At 42.8% G+C, this 18,439-nt stretch overlaps 1 protein-coding gene across 1 annotated transcript in view; it reads left to right on the top strand.

The window, feature by feature from the left end:
• LOC126198519 (fibrillin-2-like) overlaps positions 1-18,439 on the top strand; it is a 732,236-nt gene that overhangs the window by 302,565 nt on the left and 411,232 nt on the right. Inside the window, exon 7 of the mRNA XM_049934905.1 lies at positions 3,152-3,346. Coding sequence (XP_049790862.1) covers positions 3,152-3,346 — 195 coding nt within the window. The remainder of the gene's footprint in view (positions 1-3,151; positions 3,347-18,439) is intronic.

The raw sequence follows: 18,439 nt of genomic DNA, 5'->3' as shown, positions 1-18,439 counted from the left end.
TGTAAATTGTTGTGAATTGGCAGGAGCCAATTCACGGGGTTTGGAGGAAGCCGATAGGCACGCGTTAAGCTCACGCAGACTGGCGTGAGGTCTGGAACAGTTAAGGGAATTTTTTAGTAGCAAATAAAGTACGTAGTTGATGTAATACTTAACTTTAATCCATAATTGTAGAACATCGGTCTGACGGTACAGGCATCACAAGTTAAATATCTATTGATAATGGCGCCTTGCTAGGTCGTAGCAAATGACGTAGCTGAAGGCTATGCTAACTATCGTCTCGGCAAATGAGAGCGTATTTTGTCAGTGAACCATCGCTAGCAAAGTCGGTTGTACAACTGGGGCGAGTGCTAGGAAGTCTCTCTAGACCTGCCGTGTGGCGGCGCTCGGTTTGCAATCACTGATAGTGGCGGCACGCGGGTCCGTCGTATACTAGCGGACCGCGGCCGATTTAAAGGCTACCACCTAGCAAGTGTGGTGTCTGGCGGTGACACCACATAAATGATATGCCTTCTAACATTACAGGTGATTCTGAAATATTTCTGTTTGCACATGAACTAGCTTGATAGTAGAGGATGTTGTGTGCAACACTGGCGCTGTTCAACACCTATGCTTATGCGCTAAATCACAGTAAGATCAGGTTTTACAGTTGCCAACGCACCATTCAACGAAACTGATATTCTGTTTACAAAGAACAGAAATTGATTATGGAGACTAAACAGTTCAGATTTCTAAGTGTTCAGGTATATGGTAAACTGCCTTGGAAAACCCATGTTTAGGATCTTGTTCAAAGACTTAATGCTCCCATTTTTACTACTAGAAAAGAAGCTGCAGTAAGCGATAGTTCGACACGAAAAGTAGTCTACTTTGTTTATTTTCATTCACTTATGACATATGGTATTATATTTTGTGGTAACTCTTTCCTTTCTCAAAGGGTATTTTTGGCTCAGAATTGGGCGGTTCGGTCAATAATTGATGTACGTTCACGAACCTCTTGTCGACTCCTGTTCGTTAGTCTGGGTATTCTGACATTGGCCTCTCAGTAAATATATTTTTTAATGTCGTTTCTTGTTAACAATGTCAACCTATTCCCAAGAATTTACAGCTTTCACTCAATTAATACTAAGTAGAAATCCAATCTGCATTTTAATCGTACCTCTTAGAATCTTGTGAAGAAAGGCGTGCAGTATTCTGCTGCATCCATTTTTAATAATCTACTACAAGAATTCAAAAATGTTAGCAGTAATCCACGTGCTTTCAAATCTAAACTGAAGAGTTCCCCCGCAGGTCACTCCTTATATTCTGTGGAGGAGTTCCTTGAAAAATTAAGCTAATTCCTGAGTTACATTGTTGATTGCGTTTATATAAACTTATAGCTTATCGTCTTTTAGGATACAAAAACATTTTATTTTATTTGTTATTACTTTTCTGTTGTAATGTCATTTATTGATACGTTCCACGATCATGGAGATTTGCTTCTTAATTTCGGCCTAAGGAACTAGGCGTGTAAAAGAAGAAAGATAAAATAAAATAAAAAAATTTACCAGTGACACTCAAGGAACATCGCATTTTTAGTTTCTACATTATTTTTAATTTTCACTCTCATTCCTAATTAAATTCTTCTATGTAACAAGCGTCTCGCTGTAATATGGTTCAAATGGCTCTGAGCACTATGGGACTCAACTGCAGTGATCATCAGTCCCCTAGAACTTAGAACTACTTAAACCTAACTAACCTAAGGACATCACACACACCCATGCCCGAGGCAGGATTCGAACATGCGACCGTAGCAGCAGCGCGACTCCGGACTGGAGCGCCTAGAACCGCACGGCCACCGCGGCCGGCTCGCTGTAATAAAATGTGTCTCGAAACATCAGCGTAATTAATCTAACTTGGAAAACAAAGTAATGGTTCATCTCTTGAAACAACGGAAATCAGTCTCTACTTTCCATGGAGACCCTGAACCTCCACAATCTGTAGCTTCTCATAACATTTTTCATGACGTCTTAGATGTGTTTCATTTGGCACCCTCATTGTCTCCTTTCCTTACTCCTTTCATCTTTTCTCCCCGTCTCGTAAGTTTTGAGATTTAACGTAAATATTATAAATCAATAAAATACTATCAATTCTCTGTCATTACATGTGATGTTATTTGTGTCTTTGTTGTAAGATTAGGTTGTTACAGGACAGCACTTAACGGCATTAATAAGATCATGGTAAATAACTAAACAAACAAGTAAAATATAGAAATAACATACATAAAACCGTTCATAGGTAAGAGCAACTTCCAATCAATGCTTACAGGCATTGCGCATTACAGAAAGCTAATGTTTACCTTCACTGCATCATTCAGTCTACATTTTTTCTTTTTTCAATTTGATGTAGTTCTAAACAAGGGCGGTTTCAGAGGGGGGAGGGGGTGAAAGGATGGCACGGGAGCACGTGCCCCCCCCCCCTCTCCCCATATTTCCCACATGGAATGACCTAAGAACGACTGCTTAAATGACTCTGTAATTTTTCTTTTGCAAGTTAAGTCGTGACTGTGACACCAAACGATTTTCTTTACAGCTTTAAACAGTAATACCAAGGCATCATATCAACGTTATTTACTATTGATTTCTCTCGCATTGTTCCATTCACTTCCAGTGGCTACTAATAATGAAAACGGTGTGCTGGGTTCTGTATGCCACGAAGTTCTTGATCCAGTCACGTATCTGATTGGATACACTGTCTGTAAGAGATAGTGTTGAATTAAACTAAAAGACTTATGAAAGTCAAGAACAACAGCACCTATCTGAAAGCCATTACCTATAGCTTTCCAAGTTTTCTAAATAAGGAGAGAACGCAGTGACTTGATAGTCACTTGTGATACCCGTGCGTAGTCGTCTTTTAGACACACATCAATCGGCTTTAATAGGTCCGCTGGTAAGAAATTATGTCATAATCGTAGTAACAGATCTGTTGATAACTAATGGGTGAAGGTAACACTACCGTTAATTTCTTCCCATTTATGGCGACTCCACGACAAACAGACAGGGAAGGTAGTCTTCACCAAAATAACAGTACTTATTTATAATTCTTTATGTCCAATTACTTGATGAGAGTGGACTGCTGCAAGTAGAATCAGCAACTGACTGTGCAATGCCTGATGCAGACTACCGGACTGGGCCGTGCTTCACGCGTGTGCGGAACGACATGTGCCAAGGGCAGCTGGAGGGCGTGGTGTGCACGCGCCAGCTGTGCTGCGCCACCGTGGGAGTCGCCTGGGGACACCCCTGCGAGAAGTGCCCCTCACACCTCGAGTGTGACGAAGGCTTCATCAAGAACCTGCACTCGGGCCAGTGTGTCGGTGAGTCGTTTCATCTTACTTAACAACTGGTCACTACACATAATCGTAATTAGTTTTTTATTATTAAGAGGCTACCACCAGAAAAGAAACTGTAGTAAGTGTGCCGAAACCCTAATTTTTCCGAGGCAGGCACGGAACGAAAGGAAACCCGTGTTTAAGTTTATTATTAATTTCACTGTTGTTGAAAGCATGTGCATGCACACATGTTCATGCGCTTGTGGCAGGGAATGAACGGCCGACATTTGAGCACAATTTTGTAATTTTTTCTTATTTATTTCCTTCTATATCTATACTTAGCATTAAGATTTTAAATATAAAAAGTTAGTATAATACCACAGTTAGCCTCCAACAATAACATAAAAATGTATGACATGACATGCTACAGTTTAGAAGAAAGTTAGACATGTTATTTGACACATATTTTTTCATTCTCTATATAGACAGAGCTGTTCAAATAGTAACCCACTGTTGAGTCAGGGACTTTTCAGTAAAATACCAGGTGGGCATATGGAGTCCCAACTGAGATCGTTTGAAAGAGGATTGCCTGCTGGTGTCTGCTTTACAACCAAGAAAAATTCCCGAAAACCTTAGTCAGAAACTTGGGGATAGGAGCAACTTTAATTTATCTTTCGGAAAATATGACAAAAAAATGGAGGCCTAGTGTATAAATAAGTGTTTTTTTATTATATGCGTTCTGAGTAAAGTGGATGACTTGATCAATTTGACAGCATTAGTAAGTACACTACTGGCCATTAAAATTGCTACACCACGAAGATGACGTGCTACAGACGCGGAAATTAACCGACAGGAAGAAGATGCTGTGGTATGCAAATGATCAGCTTTTCAGGGCGTTCACACAAGGTTGGCGCCGGTGGCGACACCTACAACAACAGCAGTTGACCGGCGTTGCCTGGTGAAACGTTGTTGTGACGCCTCGTGTAAGGAGGAGAAACGCGTACCATCACGTTTTCGGCTTTGATAAAGGTCAGACTGCAGCCTATCGCAATTGCAGTTTATTGTATCGCGTCATTGCTGCTCGCGTTGGTCGAGGTCCAATGGCTGTTAGCAGAATATGGAATCGGTGGGTTCAGGAGGGTAATACGGAACGCCGTGCTGAATCCCAACGGCCTCGTATCACTAGCAGTCGAGATGACAGGCATCTTATCCGCATGGCTGTAACGGATCGTGCAGCCACGTCTCGATCCCTGAGTCAACAGATGGGGACGTTTGCAAGACAACAACCATCTGCACGAACAGTTCGACGACGTTTGCAGCAGCATGGACTATCAGCTTGGAGACCATGGCTGCGGTAACCCTTGGCGCTGCATCACAAACAGGAGCGCCTGCGATGGTGTACTCAACGACGAACCTGGGTGCACGAATGGCAAAACGTCATTTTTTCGAATGAATCCAGGTTCTGTTTACAGCATCATGATAGTCGCATCCGTGTTTGGCGACATAGCAGTGAACGCACATTGGAAGCGTGTATTCGTCATCGCCATACTGGCGTATCACCCGGTGTGATGGTATGGGGTGCCATTGGTTGCACGTCTCGCTCACCTCTTGTTCGCATTGACGGCACTTTGAACAGTGGACGTTACATTTCAGATGTGTTACAACCCGTGGCTCTACCCTTCATTCGCTCTACCCTTCATTCGATCCCTGCGAAACCCTACATTTCAGCAGGATAATGCACGACCGCATGTTGCAGGTCCTGTACTGGCCTTTCTGGATACAGAAAATGTTCGACTGCTGCCCTGACCAGCACATTCTCCAGATCTCTCTCCAATTGAAAACGCCTGGTCAATGGTGGCCGAGCAACTGGCTCGTCACAATACGCCAGTCACTACTCTTGATGAACTGTGGTATCATGTTGAAGCTGCATGGGCAGCTATACCTGTACACGCCATCCAAGCTCTGTTTGACTCAATGCCCAGGCGTATCAAGGCCGTTATTACGGCCAGAGGTGGTTATTCTGGGTACTGATTTCTCAGGATCTATGCACCCAAATTGCGTGAAAATTTAATTACATGTCAGTTCTAGTATAATATATTTGTCCAATGAATACCCGTTTATCATCTGCATTTCTTCCTGGTGTAGCAATTTTAATGGCCGGAAGTGTATTAAAAGGAAAGAGCCTCCTGATAAAGGTATGTCTTAGAATAGGTTCATTCATGAAGGTAATGCTGACCCTATAACTTATCTTACAAGACAGACTGAAGAAAGGTAAAATGTACATTATCACTATGTCTATGGGGATCCTCCCCACGATTTATAAGCTTACTGCCGCACCATCTAAGTACCAGCCTCGTCATGTGACACGCCCGGGTCATCTGTACGCAAGTGCAGGCTAGGTGTTGGCTGTCGAGAGGAGGGGCAGGGGAGGGGCTGGGAGTTGGTGCATGGCGCACGTACACACACACACACACACACACACACACACACACACACACACACAAGGTGTTTCAGGAGGAAAGTCACATAATTTGTGAGCTGACTGCACATTTGAAAATAAACCGAAAAAGTCCTATGAACATGTGTCCGATTTTCGATTGTTAATGGAACTGGAGTTGTTTGAAGAGTCCACACATCAATGAACGATTATGAGGACACAGAATAATATGATCATACAATGTAAGCTTTCACGGCCGGTATTGTCTTCACTTAAAACTTCCGGGCTGATAGGTCGTGGTCGAAGTATAAAACTCTCTCCTGACGTTTCGTCTCCGACTGCGGGAGACATCCTCGGAGGTCAAGCGGCGAACTGACCTCCGAGGATGTCTCCCGCAGTCGGAGACGAAACGTCAGGAGAGAGTATTATACTTCGACCACGGCCTATCAGCCCGGAAGTTTTAAGTGAAGACAAGCTAATATGGGTACAGATGAATGATCCATCGTATAAGAAGTGTTCAAGAAGTCCCCCACCCATCTCAATGCAATTCTCAACACATTGGCAAGTGTGTGTTGCGTTACACGACGAACATCATATCGGCGGGCTTAGTTGCCAGCAATAGGATTGGTGATGTGAGCAACAAGTTCTCCACGTGTATCCACTTTCGTATCATAACATCACCCTTTAACTAGTCCCATGAACAGAAGTGTAATGGGGTTAGGTCGGGTGATCTGGCAGTCCAGTTAATGTGTCCGCCACGGCCGATCCACCGTTGAGGAAATGTGTTATTCAGATGCTGGGATACTTGTCTGGTACAGTGAGTCAGTGATCCATCATGTTGCAGGTACATTTGCCGCCGTTGTTCTGATGTCACGTCTTTCAAAGGGCAGGCCGGTCTTCTGTCAGCAACGTTCTTATGCTACAGTTGTCATGTGATCTGGTAGGAACATAGGCCCTATCACCAAGTCATCAATCATACCACCCCAGATGTTCACTGAGAACTTAACTTGGAATCTTGTTTCACTATTGTCATGTGGGTTCTCCATTGCACATTTATGAGAATTGCACCTGTTCATGATACCACTGCCTGTAAATGCAGCCTCATCTGTAAATAAAGTATATTGCACAATATCTCTGTGCACAGCTAGTCATTCCGAAAATTGCTGTGTGCTTGCTGAGTCACCTGGATGCAGATGTTGCGCAGGAACTCGGTACGGGGCCGGCCGCGGTGGTCTAGCGGTTCTGGCGCTGCAGTCCGGAACCGCGGGACTGCTACGGTCGCAGGTTCGAATCCTGCCTCGGGCATGGGTGTGTGTGATGTCCTTAGGTTAGTTAGGTTTAAGTAGTTCTAAGTTCTAGGGGACTTATGACCTAAGATGTTGAGTCCCATAGTGCTCAGAGCCATTTGAACCATTTTTGAACTCGGTACGGGCCCTCAGAATGTAATGTACTGTATGTCACACTCGTATTTGTGGAATATCGAGCTGGTGGCTAATTCAGTGTGTACTGGTGGTGAGATTCCATTGTACTGTTGCAATACTGTCTTCCCTTTCAACAACTATCTGGATGGCCTCACGTTCTGATGATGTGTGTACGCTGGGTAGTGTTCCAGATCCACATAATTTTTGAAAAACCCTGGGAAATACCCTGGCACATAGGGTTCGTCGATCAGGGAAACATCTATGGTATTCAGTCACAGCCGTACAGGCTCTGTCATTACAGCACCTGGACACAAACAAAATGTCTGCGAATTCTGCACGCTGCATGTTGGTATTCACGAACACAGGACACAATTAAACAACACTCAAGCATGACACTCACGACTGCTCACTGATCCAATCCACGATTGCACACCGTATACACTTGCACTTGTTGTCTCAGTGTGACGTCACAGTGCTGCCATATTTTGAAGAACCACCACACTTCTGGTAATAAGATTGATCAGTCATCTGTCCCAATATTATTCTGTCCACCAGACAGCATTTCGATAAGTAATATTCACACTTGTCTTCATCTTCATTCATAGATGTATGTGGTCTTCAATGCACTCCACTTCTGATTGATCAAAAATCGGCCACATGTTCATAAAACTTTTTCGGTTGATTTTTACATGCAGAATCACCTCACAAATTATGTGACATTCCACTGAATATATATATATACTCCTGGAAATGGAAAAAAGAACACATTGACACCGGTGTGTCAGACCCACCATACTTGCTCCGGACACTGCGAGAGGGCTGATCACACGCACGGCACAGCGGACACACCAGGAACCGCGGTGTTGGCCGTCGAATGGCCCTAGCTGCGCAGCATTTGTGCACCGCCGCCGTCAGTGTCAGCCAGTTTGCCGTGGCATACGGAGCTCCATCGCAGTCTTTAACACTGGTAGCATGCCGCGACAGCGTGGACGTGAACCGTATGTGCAGTTGACGGACTTTGAGCGAGGGCGTATAGTGGGCATGCGGGAGGCCGGGTGGACGTACCGCCGAATTGCTCAACACGTGGGGCGTGAGGTCTCCACAGTACATCGATGTTGTCGCCAGTGGTCGGCGGAAGGTGCACGTGCCCGTCGACCTGGGACCGGACCGCAGCGACGCACGGATGCACGCCAAGACCGTAGGATCCTACGCAGTGCCGTAGGGGACCGCACCGCCACTTCCCAGCAAATTAGGGACACTGTTGCTCCTGGGGTATCGGCGAGGACCATTCGCAACCGTCTCCATGAAGCTGGGCTACGGTCCCGCACACCGTTAGGCCGTCTTCCGCTCACGCCCCAACATCGTGCAGCCCGCCTCCAGTGGTGTCGCGACAGGCGTGAATGGAGGGACGAATGGAGACGTGTCGTCTTCAGCGATGAGAGTCGCTTCTGCCTTGGTGCCAATGATGGTCGTATGCGTGTTTGGCGCCGTGCAGGTGAGCGCCACAATCAGGACTGCATACGACCGAGGCACACAGGGCCAACACCCGGCATCATGGTGTGGGGAGCGATCTCCTACACTGGCCGTACACCACTGGTGATCGTCGAGGGGACACTGAATAGTGCACGGTACATCCAAACCGTCATCGAACCCATCGCTCTACCATTCCTAGACCGGCAAGGGAACGTGCTGTTGCAACAGGACAATGCACGTCCGCATGTATCCCGTGACACCCAACGTGCTCTAGAAGGTGTAAGTCAACTACCCTGGCCAGCAAGATCTCCGGATCTGTCCCCGATTGAGCATGTTTGGGACTGGATGAAGCGTCGTCTCACGCGGTCTGCACGTCCAGCACGAACGCTGGTCCAACTGAGGCGCCAGGTGGAAATGGCATGGCAAGCCGTTCCACAGGACTACATCCAGCATCTCTACGATCGTCTCCATGGGAGAATAGCAGCCTGCATTGCTGCGAAAGGTGGATATACACTGTACTAGTGCCGACATTGTGCATGCTCTGTTGCCTGTGTCTATGTGCCTGTGGTTCTGTCAGTGTGATCATGTGATGTATCTGACCCCAGGAATGTGTCAATAAAGTTTCCCCTTCCTGGGACAATGAATTCACAGTGTTCTTATTTCAATTTCCAGGAGTGTATATATACCATTGCTCTCCCAATCATCAGAGAGCTTCTCTCTCTCTCTCTCTCTCACACACACACACACACACAAACATACATCTTGCTCTTCCAGTCATAGCCCAGTATCTTACAGACATTAAAAAGGAGCCAGCCAATCAGTTTGTACCACAGAACAGGCCATCTTATTCTCTGTACCACACTTGATGTCCAAACACGACTGTTGTTCAATCTTTGCACTCCCTCGGTTCAAGGCACAATAGACTCCCTTGAACTAAGTGCCGCGATGTTATTTTCATGTCTAAATACTCTATATTATTTATCAAAATATGTAAAGATATTGGCATTGCTGGGGCTACTGGCAGATTAAATTACGCTTTGCACCCGAACAAAACTGTTCCTCGATCTTTGTACCCACTTGGTGGAAGGCATAATAGACCCTCAAATTAAATGTCACGATGTTATCCTCACATCTAAATTGTCTGTATTATTGCTCTATAACAGTAAAAAAACACACGTGGCTGACTTATTGGCACTAATGGAATAACTTAAGGGTCAAGATACGTCTCCTAACGAATTGGTTCAGTCATTGTAACAACACTTTAAAGAAAACAAAAATTTTGTCAGTATGATTTACCAAAATACGTGATGTTTTGTTCCATAACACCATAAAACACAAGTGGCTTACTTATTGACACTACTGATCTCACCTACAGATTAAGTACACTCAGCAACAACAATGGTTCGAACTTTGTACTAAAGTAAGATGGCACCTTCAAGAAACCACAAATTGCCTGCACTATTAGCCTGCACTTTACCAACACAAAGCAGACATGGCTCTTTTATCGGGGTTACTGGTGTAATTTACAGATCAAGCTACAGTTGGCACCAAATCTCAACTGTGGTTCGATCTATGTATCCGCTTGGTGAAAAGACACAATTGACCCCCAAATTAAGTGCCACATGTTATTTCCACTTCTAAATCGTCTGTATTATTTATCAAAACACGTAAATATTTGTTCTATAACAGTACAAAACACGTGTCGCTTGATTAATGTCATTTCTCGAGTAACTCGCAGATTAAGGTAGTACATACTACACAAAAACTCAATTTTATTTCGATATTAATTTGTACCAACTTGGTGCAAGGCATAAATGGATCTTCAAATTAGGTGTTACAGTGTTATTTCCATGTCTAAAATATCTGTATTATTTATCAAATACGCATCTTATTTTAGCCAAAACTGATACACCATGTGTCAGAGTCCAATGATCAGGATGTAACGTATGTGGTGATCGGAGCCTGTTTCCCTTGTACTGTAATCTGCCCAACGCCAGACACATTGCTTGTGGACACCCAGTACAGCAATTCTAACAGCATTCGACAGTTTTAATTTTCCTTTTATTTATCGCACAATCATGTTGTTACGGAATTCCACATCCTCTCCGGTGTAAGGTGTCAGCTCTTTCCCATATTATAGCTCAATTACCATATAGAACTTTATGTCTACCACTTTGGCAAACCAGTTACCATTAAATGTAGTTATTCCATCTATTTTTAACTGTGTAAATAGCTTTTCTGTTACTAGATGTACAATATAGAGACCATCACATTTACATACAATGTAACCATCATTTTAAGCAATTCCGGGTAGGGATGGAGATTTACAAAAAGATTTTGCGTGTATCATCTAATTGTAAAGTTTCTTGGATCCATCATTTTCTGTGAGTACTCCACATATGGGCAATTTTCGTTTATATTTACAGTACATGTTGATGTCTTGTATCCATCCTGTTATATTCAGGTTTTCCCATATACTTTATTTAAAATAATTAGTTAGACTTACGTGCACACCGAAATTGGATTTTTTTTTAGTAGCAGATTATTCTTCCCCTAATTGTACTTGGTTTTGCCAAATGCTCCAGTTTGCATTTTTTAACTTCGACCTCTTCTATTTCCAGTTTACTTTTGCACTCACATAACAAATTAATAGCAAAAAAATGGTTCTGAGCACTATGGGACTTAACTGCTGAAGTCATCAGTCCCCTACAACTTAGAATTACTTAAACTTAACTAACCTAAGGACAACACACACATCCATGCCCGAGGCAGGATTCGAACCTGCGACCGTAGCGATCGCGCGGTTCCGGACTGTAGCGCCTAGAACCGCTCGGCCACATCGGCCGGCCATTAATTGCATTTGAAGGAGTAATTACTGTACGACTTTGACCTCTTCCATTTTCATTTTCTTTTTCTTCTTCTTTTTTTTGTGCACAGATAACGCATTAACTTCACTTAAAGTAGTATTTACTGTAATACAGAGTTGTTTAAGTCTGATCGATACAGTGCTTCTTTTTCTAAAGATCTGCAGCAAAAGATTATTTGTAGGAAACAGTCCTAATTTGGTAATATCTATATTTGACAGTATTGTGGAGAATAAGACCTGGAGCGAGAAAAACATATTTCTCCAGCTTTTATATAACACTTGTGTTGTCAATTTTCATATATCTTACAGGTAAATAATTAAAACTATAAGCAGACAGAACGTAGTTTATAATCTTTGCTTGTCTTGATTGTCCGAAGGTCAGTTATTTTCATGTATTCTTCCTGCCCCAGTAGACAAACTGCAGAACATTGTTAAGGGGCTCCGGAACGCCCTATACTTGCAATGTTAAAATAACGCTTATAAATTACATCTTTCCTCACAAAGTATTTGAGGTAGGAAGTTGAACTTTTTACAGATTATTTATTGGAATATGGGCTACAACTTAACACAGGGATTTTACAAAATTTTAGTTCAGTTATTAAAGATGATTTTTTTTCAATTGTAATGAAAATTCACAACATTTTTTTGCAATTTTTATTTATATATTCAAAAATATACAGTTTTTTGGAAAAAGGCTGTGTTAAATTATGCAGAAGGTACTGTGTAACATTTACTGAAAGTTTGAAACAAATATGTTTGGAAGATCCTTAGAAAACATGTAATTAGTATGAGAAAATAAAAGTTTTGGGAATCGAGCGACAAAGATTGGATTAACTTTTTAGTGCATTCTAGGTCCATAGGATGGATTATCTTCATCCTCTGCAAACTCCTCCTCCAGCTTCCCCTTGTTCCTCCTCCTGTTTACTCTTGCTTGTATTTCTAGACTCTTTACAGCCCTGTCTGCAGCCCGAAGGCGTTCCTTGTCTAAAGCAAGCATCGCTCGTACCATGTTAGAACCTATCTTCATTCCCATATTTCTAAATACCTTGCACGTTATATTGTTGCCATCATTGAAAGTCGCAACAGTATCATACACACCAAAGTGAAGTGTTTCTATTCCAACAAATACAGTCTTGGGGATTCTCGACCATATAACACTATTTACGCTTTCATTGGGGTTTTGAGATTTTCCGTGAATACACTTTTTCAACAGTTCAGGTGCTGCTAAGTCTCTGAAAATAGGTTTTATCACCTCCATTATTGCATGAGGCAGACTATGCTTATGAGTGTACACTTCACCAGTTAGCAATCCTTTGTTATATTTACACCAACTGTCTTCTTCTTTGGGACACAAGCTATGTTGGGGATTTTCATCGTCTTTATTGTTTACAGTAATAACACATACCTTTGGCTTTCCAACATTTCTCCTTTTCTTAAAAGCCTTCAGAGGATTTCTAATAACTTTACTTTTACTCATTATTATACTTCAACAAAACAGAGACTCAAGAAACAGAATTAATTATGAATATTTTCGAGAGAACGACAGAGTAAATAAACATGAAACAATCGACAATCACACCAGCGATATATATTGAACCATCACAGGTTAGCCACAACACATACTTTATCTCACATCACTAAAATGTACCTGATGAACACGGACGTTAATAATAACACCATTTGACAGCAGTTTAACAGCGCCACAGTGGGTCACGCCCATGTAGAACACATTTAAAAAAATTTAAAAATAGTTGTAGTCTTCGGAATTGAATAAATTATATATATATTAAAAGGTAATAGTCTGCAGATTCAGAAAACGCAAAAAAGTAAAAATTGAACTTCTCATGATTTTGAGCCTTTCCGGAGCCCCTTAAACACAACATAGAAGCGATTGGCACAGAGTGTAGCAGAACGCACAGTATTTGTTGGTGTTTCACACACGAAGAGCAGGTGCGGCCAGAAACCCTGCACGTGGGCGGCCCTCTGGCAGGCGGGCCGTTCTCTCTCTCGTCTCAGTGCACGAATTCCCCCACCATCCCGCTAAGGTGTCTGAGCGCGAACGATGGGGGAACTGCAAGCACGCCACTTAGTCGATAGATTGGCTTGCAAAAATGGTTCAAATGGCTCTGAGCACTATGGGACTCAACTGCTGAGGTCATTAGTCCCCTAGAACTTAGAACTAGTTAAACCTAACTAACATAAGGACATCACACACATCCATGCCCGAGGCAGGATTCGAACCTGCGACCGTAGCGGTCTCGCGGTTCCAGACTGCAGCGCCAGAACCAGCGGCCACTTCGGCCGGCGGCTTGCATGCGGCTGCGTTTTATATTATGCCATATTAGATAATTCGAAAAACTTAAGCTATATATCAGAAGGAGCGGTATCATACTGTTACAGTGGTACAAGCGCATGTACCTCCAAAAATTAAAAGGAAGTTGAGTTTGCAACTGCATTCCGTCAGTAATATTGTGTGAGCCACATAGTCCCATGTAAAATTTTTACATTTCAGGTGAGATATAAAAGATGATGCAAAGATAAACAGTCTCTATAACATGCCATTGAGTATGGAATAAATTATCGTAACTGCAGGTGAAAGGAAAAAAATACCTAGGACTCCTCTACCGACAATCCATAGCCACAATTCTCAACAAAACATATGAGAAACAAAAGAAAATTTTTGTCATTATTTAATTGTTTTTGGTAAGCTGAATAATGAATAAAACTAATATCTGGTACAAGTTGTCGGCCCGGTGGAAGGCGGAGGTAGTTTATCAGATTTTCGTCACTCAGGTTCCCTCGTAACCGTTACTTATTTAGACTCATTATCGAAATAAATCTTTCACTCACATCAGTTGATCCGAACATGGATATCACTTTTGCACCCTCGTTACAGAGACGTGGAAACTCTTCCTGGAGAAAACTTTCGTAGTACTCCTCATCAGTTTTAACGTAATAGAATTTGTCTTTTAAACGATAATTACACTGCAAATCGATCAGCTCAATCGGCAAAGAACAAGGGTGCTAACAACTGACACGGCAAATGGTCTTGAAAACATCTCAAAAACAGATGCGTGGTTGGCAGTGTTCTGAACACGATTTGAAAACTGTTCCTGTATTTCTTCCAGCACCGAAATCAATTGTCAAAATTCGATTTTCTTTGAAACCAGAGAGCTTAGCGAAATGGGTGGCGTCTTTTTTTTTTTTTTTCAGAAGTTGACCCTTCCACAGTCTGATTTTAAATGCGGCCACGCTTTCCATTAACATTCGTTGTTTCTCACCTAGCAACGTATTATTGAGGGTGTTCAAGTATGTAGTCAAGACAACTAAATAAGTAAGGTCTATAATCAATTCGGCGGCCGGAGTGGCCGAGCGGTTCTAGGCGCTACAGTCCGGAACCGCGCAACCGCTACGGTCGCAGGTTCGAATCCTGCCTCGGGCATGGATTTGTGTGATGTCCTTAGGTTAGTTAGGTTTAAATAGTTCTAAGTTCTAGAGAACTAATGACCTGAGAAGTTAAGTCCCATAGTTCAAATGGCTCTGAGCACTATGGAACTCAACTGCTGTGGTCATCAGTCCCCTAGAACTTAGAACTTCTTAAACCTAACTAACCTAAGGACATCACACACACCCATGCCCGAGGCAGGATTCGAACCTGCGACCGTAGCAGCATAAGTCCCATAGTGCTCAGAACCATTTGAACCATTTTTTTCCTATAATCAATTCCGGGTCTTCTAACGTTGGTTCCTACTTCATTTTCCTTCATAAACTGAACAATAGCAGATCTTAGCTCGAAAAACCGGTCAAGGCATGCCCCTCGACTGAACCAACGCACGTCGCAGTAGTAAATCACGTCTGCGTACTGATCCAGCAGTTCCATCAAAAACTGTTCAAACAAAAGATGCAATAACCCATTTGACTTAACTTAATTTGCTATTCGGACCATCAGTTCCATGACGAGCTCTTTTTCCGAAAATCTAGTACAAAGTGCTTCACGATGAAAGAAACAATTAGTTCCGTAGAAATCGTCTGTTTATCGTTACAGTTTTTTGCGCAACCATGCCACGAGCCTATTTTGTGCCCCTCGAATTACTGCCGCTCCATCGGTGGTAACAGAGACTAGCACATTCCAGTTCAGGTCAACGGTTTCAATGGCCTCTTTAACAAGTTTCAGCAAGCCGATCCCTCTCGTTGTGTCTTTCATTGACACCAGACCTAAAAATCGAAAGCTGTGCCGTGTCCGAAATGTCGACCGACACGTCCAAAGCATTCGAGAAAGCAATGAACTTGCTGCCATAGTCAATTAACTGCCCGTAGACACCCGCTGCCATACCAGCTATGCGGTGAGTTATTGTTGGTCGGCTTGCTGTGCAGCATTGCACCTTCTTTAGGTCCGCCAACTTGTGTTCTCTTTCATCGCCAACTAAATCTTTCAATTCATTCTGGCGTTCTTTGGCGTATTTGTGGTGCCTGGCGATTGTGCGATTGTATAATACGACTAATGATTTTCTTCCTTCTCTTCGGAAAAGCATTGTAACTCCCTCTCATATTTAAATTATCGTGACAATACGTCACTAGACTGCCTCTTCTGATTGTACGTCGGACTGCAGCGGACGAATATCACAATGAAGGAACTTGGAAAAATACAGCATCGTATGCTAGAAGGAACAGTGCCCCATCGGTCTACCACCCGAAATGTCGCGCATCGTATGCTAGAAGGAACAGTGCCCCATTGTTCTACTACATGAAATGCCGCGCCGCATCGAATACTTCCACCAAGGACCCAACAAAGCCGAGGCAGAGCGAGCCGCGGCCCGCATGCAGCCCGCACATGGGACACGTGAGCAGTTTGGCACACAGTGGCCGGCTCTGGCCTAGACAGACTTCCACAAGATCAAACACAACATCCACTCTGTAGTTATGAATCTTAGTTTCTAATCTGGTAATAGCATGTTCTTTAGCCAAGGAAGACATAAAAGTTTCTGATAGATGCATATCAGGGACACTTTATCAAGATGGTTACTGATATAATTGTTCACTCCTGGACTTTTGATTTGACATAAAATTTGTTATATTTCTTTATTCTACATTTGGAGCTCATCCACGTTAAACTGTCTGTTTTAACTGTCTTGTAGTTGTTCACTATCACAATGCTATTTTATTGGTAGTCATGTTTTGTTGTTAGGTAATGACATATCTTCATTTTATTGAAAATTCCAGCAAAATTTTACGTTATATCCCTATTCATAAGGTAATCGTCGCCTACACGCAGTTGCTGCAAAAGCTCAGAGAGCCCTACCTTGAGACTTTACTGAGTAGATAAATTTTAAATATATATTTCCTTCTTTAACATTACAAATGGACAGTCTCTAACAAAATTGTTCTTGGGGGTCCTCTAGAACATAGCTACCCCATCTGACAGCGACATTCTCTATGAGAAATAAAACATGTGCAACTTTGAATGCTTCAACAAATCTCGACTTGTCTGATGCTTTGCTGACCACGAACACGTACACGTTTTTGCACAGTCACTCAGACATTACACAATGTGGCCCCCTCCACCCATTTCCCTCCCACCTCGCCGCCTTTAACATTTAATCGGAGGATTCATTGTCCCCTGTAAAGGTGAGCACAGAGATCGAACCACAGTCGGATTTGGCGTCATAAGTATATTAACCTGTCAGTTAACGCCAATAATTCCAATAAACGAGCGACCCTGTTTTGTATTGTTATAGAACAAATCTTTAAATATTTTGGTATATGATACGGACAATTTAGATGTGAAAATAACCTTTTGATACTTAATTTGAGGGTCCATTGTGTCTTTCACCAACTGGATACAAAGATCAAACCACAGTCGTCCTGGTCCTGGTTGGTTGTTTCGTTTTTAATGGTTGGAAAAATACTGGGCTGTTATTGGAACAGCGAAATATGTGTGTGTGTGTGTGTGTGTGTGTGTGTGTGTGTGTGTGTGTGTGTGTGTGTGTGTGTGTGTGTGTGTGCACCTTGTACCAAGTGGGTGCAAGCACCGAACAACAGCGATGCGTGGGTGACAACTGATGTAGAGAAAACAAGATGGTCAGTTCTGGGTATATCCTGGTTCCTGATTGTCTGCTTCGTCTTTAATGTCTGGTAAAATTCTGGGGTGTGATCAGAAGAGCAAAGTGTGTGTGTGTGTGTGTGTGTGTGTGTGTGTGTGTGTGCGTGTGTAAGTGCATATGCGTGGACTCCTGTCTGCTTCCTCCCCATCGCTCGAGTCGTATCCCAATTGTCCCTGCATGTGATTGGGAATGCCACTAAGCTTTTAAACCGTGAGCCAGAAGCACTACAAATATCCCAGCTGTGTTTATGGCACTGGTCGCACTAGAGAAAGCTTTCCACAACGTTGACTAGAGCACATTATTTGAAATTACAGAAGTCACAAGAGTAATATGAATGGAATGAAATATTATATACAATTTGTACTGGAACCAGACCATAGTTATATGAGTTACAGGACTTGAAAGGGAGGCAGTAATTGAGAATGGTGTCAGACAGGGTTGCAGCCCAAGCTCCATGCTATTCAGTCTGTGTACTGAGCAAGCAGTAAAGGAAACCAAAGAAAAATTTTGGAAGGGAATTAAAATTCAGGGAGAAGTAGAAAAAACTTTGAGGTCTGCAGATGATATAATTCTATCAGCGGACATGGAACATTAAACGGAATGGACAGTGTGTTGAATAGAGGTCAAAAAAAACTAAAATAAAGGTAATGTGATGCAGTAGAATTAAATCAGGCGATGCCGAGGTAACTACTGAAGTGGCCAAGTAAGTCTCGTCGCCAAAAGTACAACGCCCCTTCGGGATGGTGCGCGAGTTTAAAGGCAAAAATCGAAAGAATGAGAGAACACAATCGCTGAGAGATATACTACATTATACTCAACTTTGGTCCACAGCGTCCTTTT

The sequence above is a fragment of the Schistocerca nitens genome, chromosome 8, assembly GCF_023898315.1.
Source record: "Schistocerca nitens isolate TAMUIC-IGC-003100 chromosome 8, iqSchNite1.1, whole genome shotgun sequence".
NCBI lineage: Eukaryota > Metazoa > Arthropoda > Insecta > Orthoptera > Acrididae > Schistocerca > Schistocerca nitens.
The sequence above is the reverse complement of the archived record's forward strand: the minus strand, read 5'-3'. Positions and strand labels throughout refer to the sequence as shown.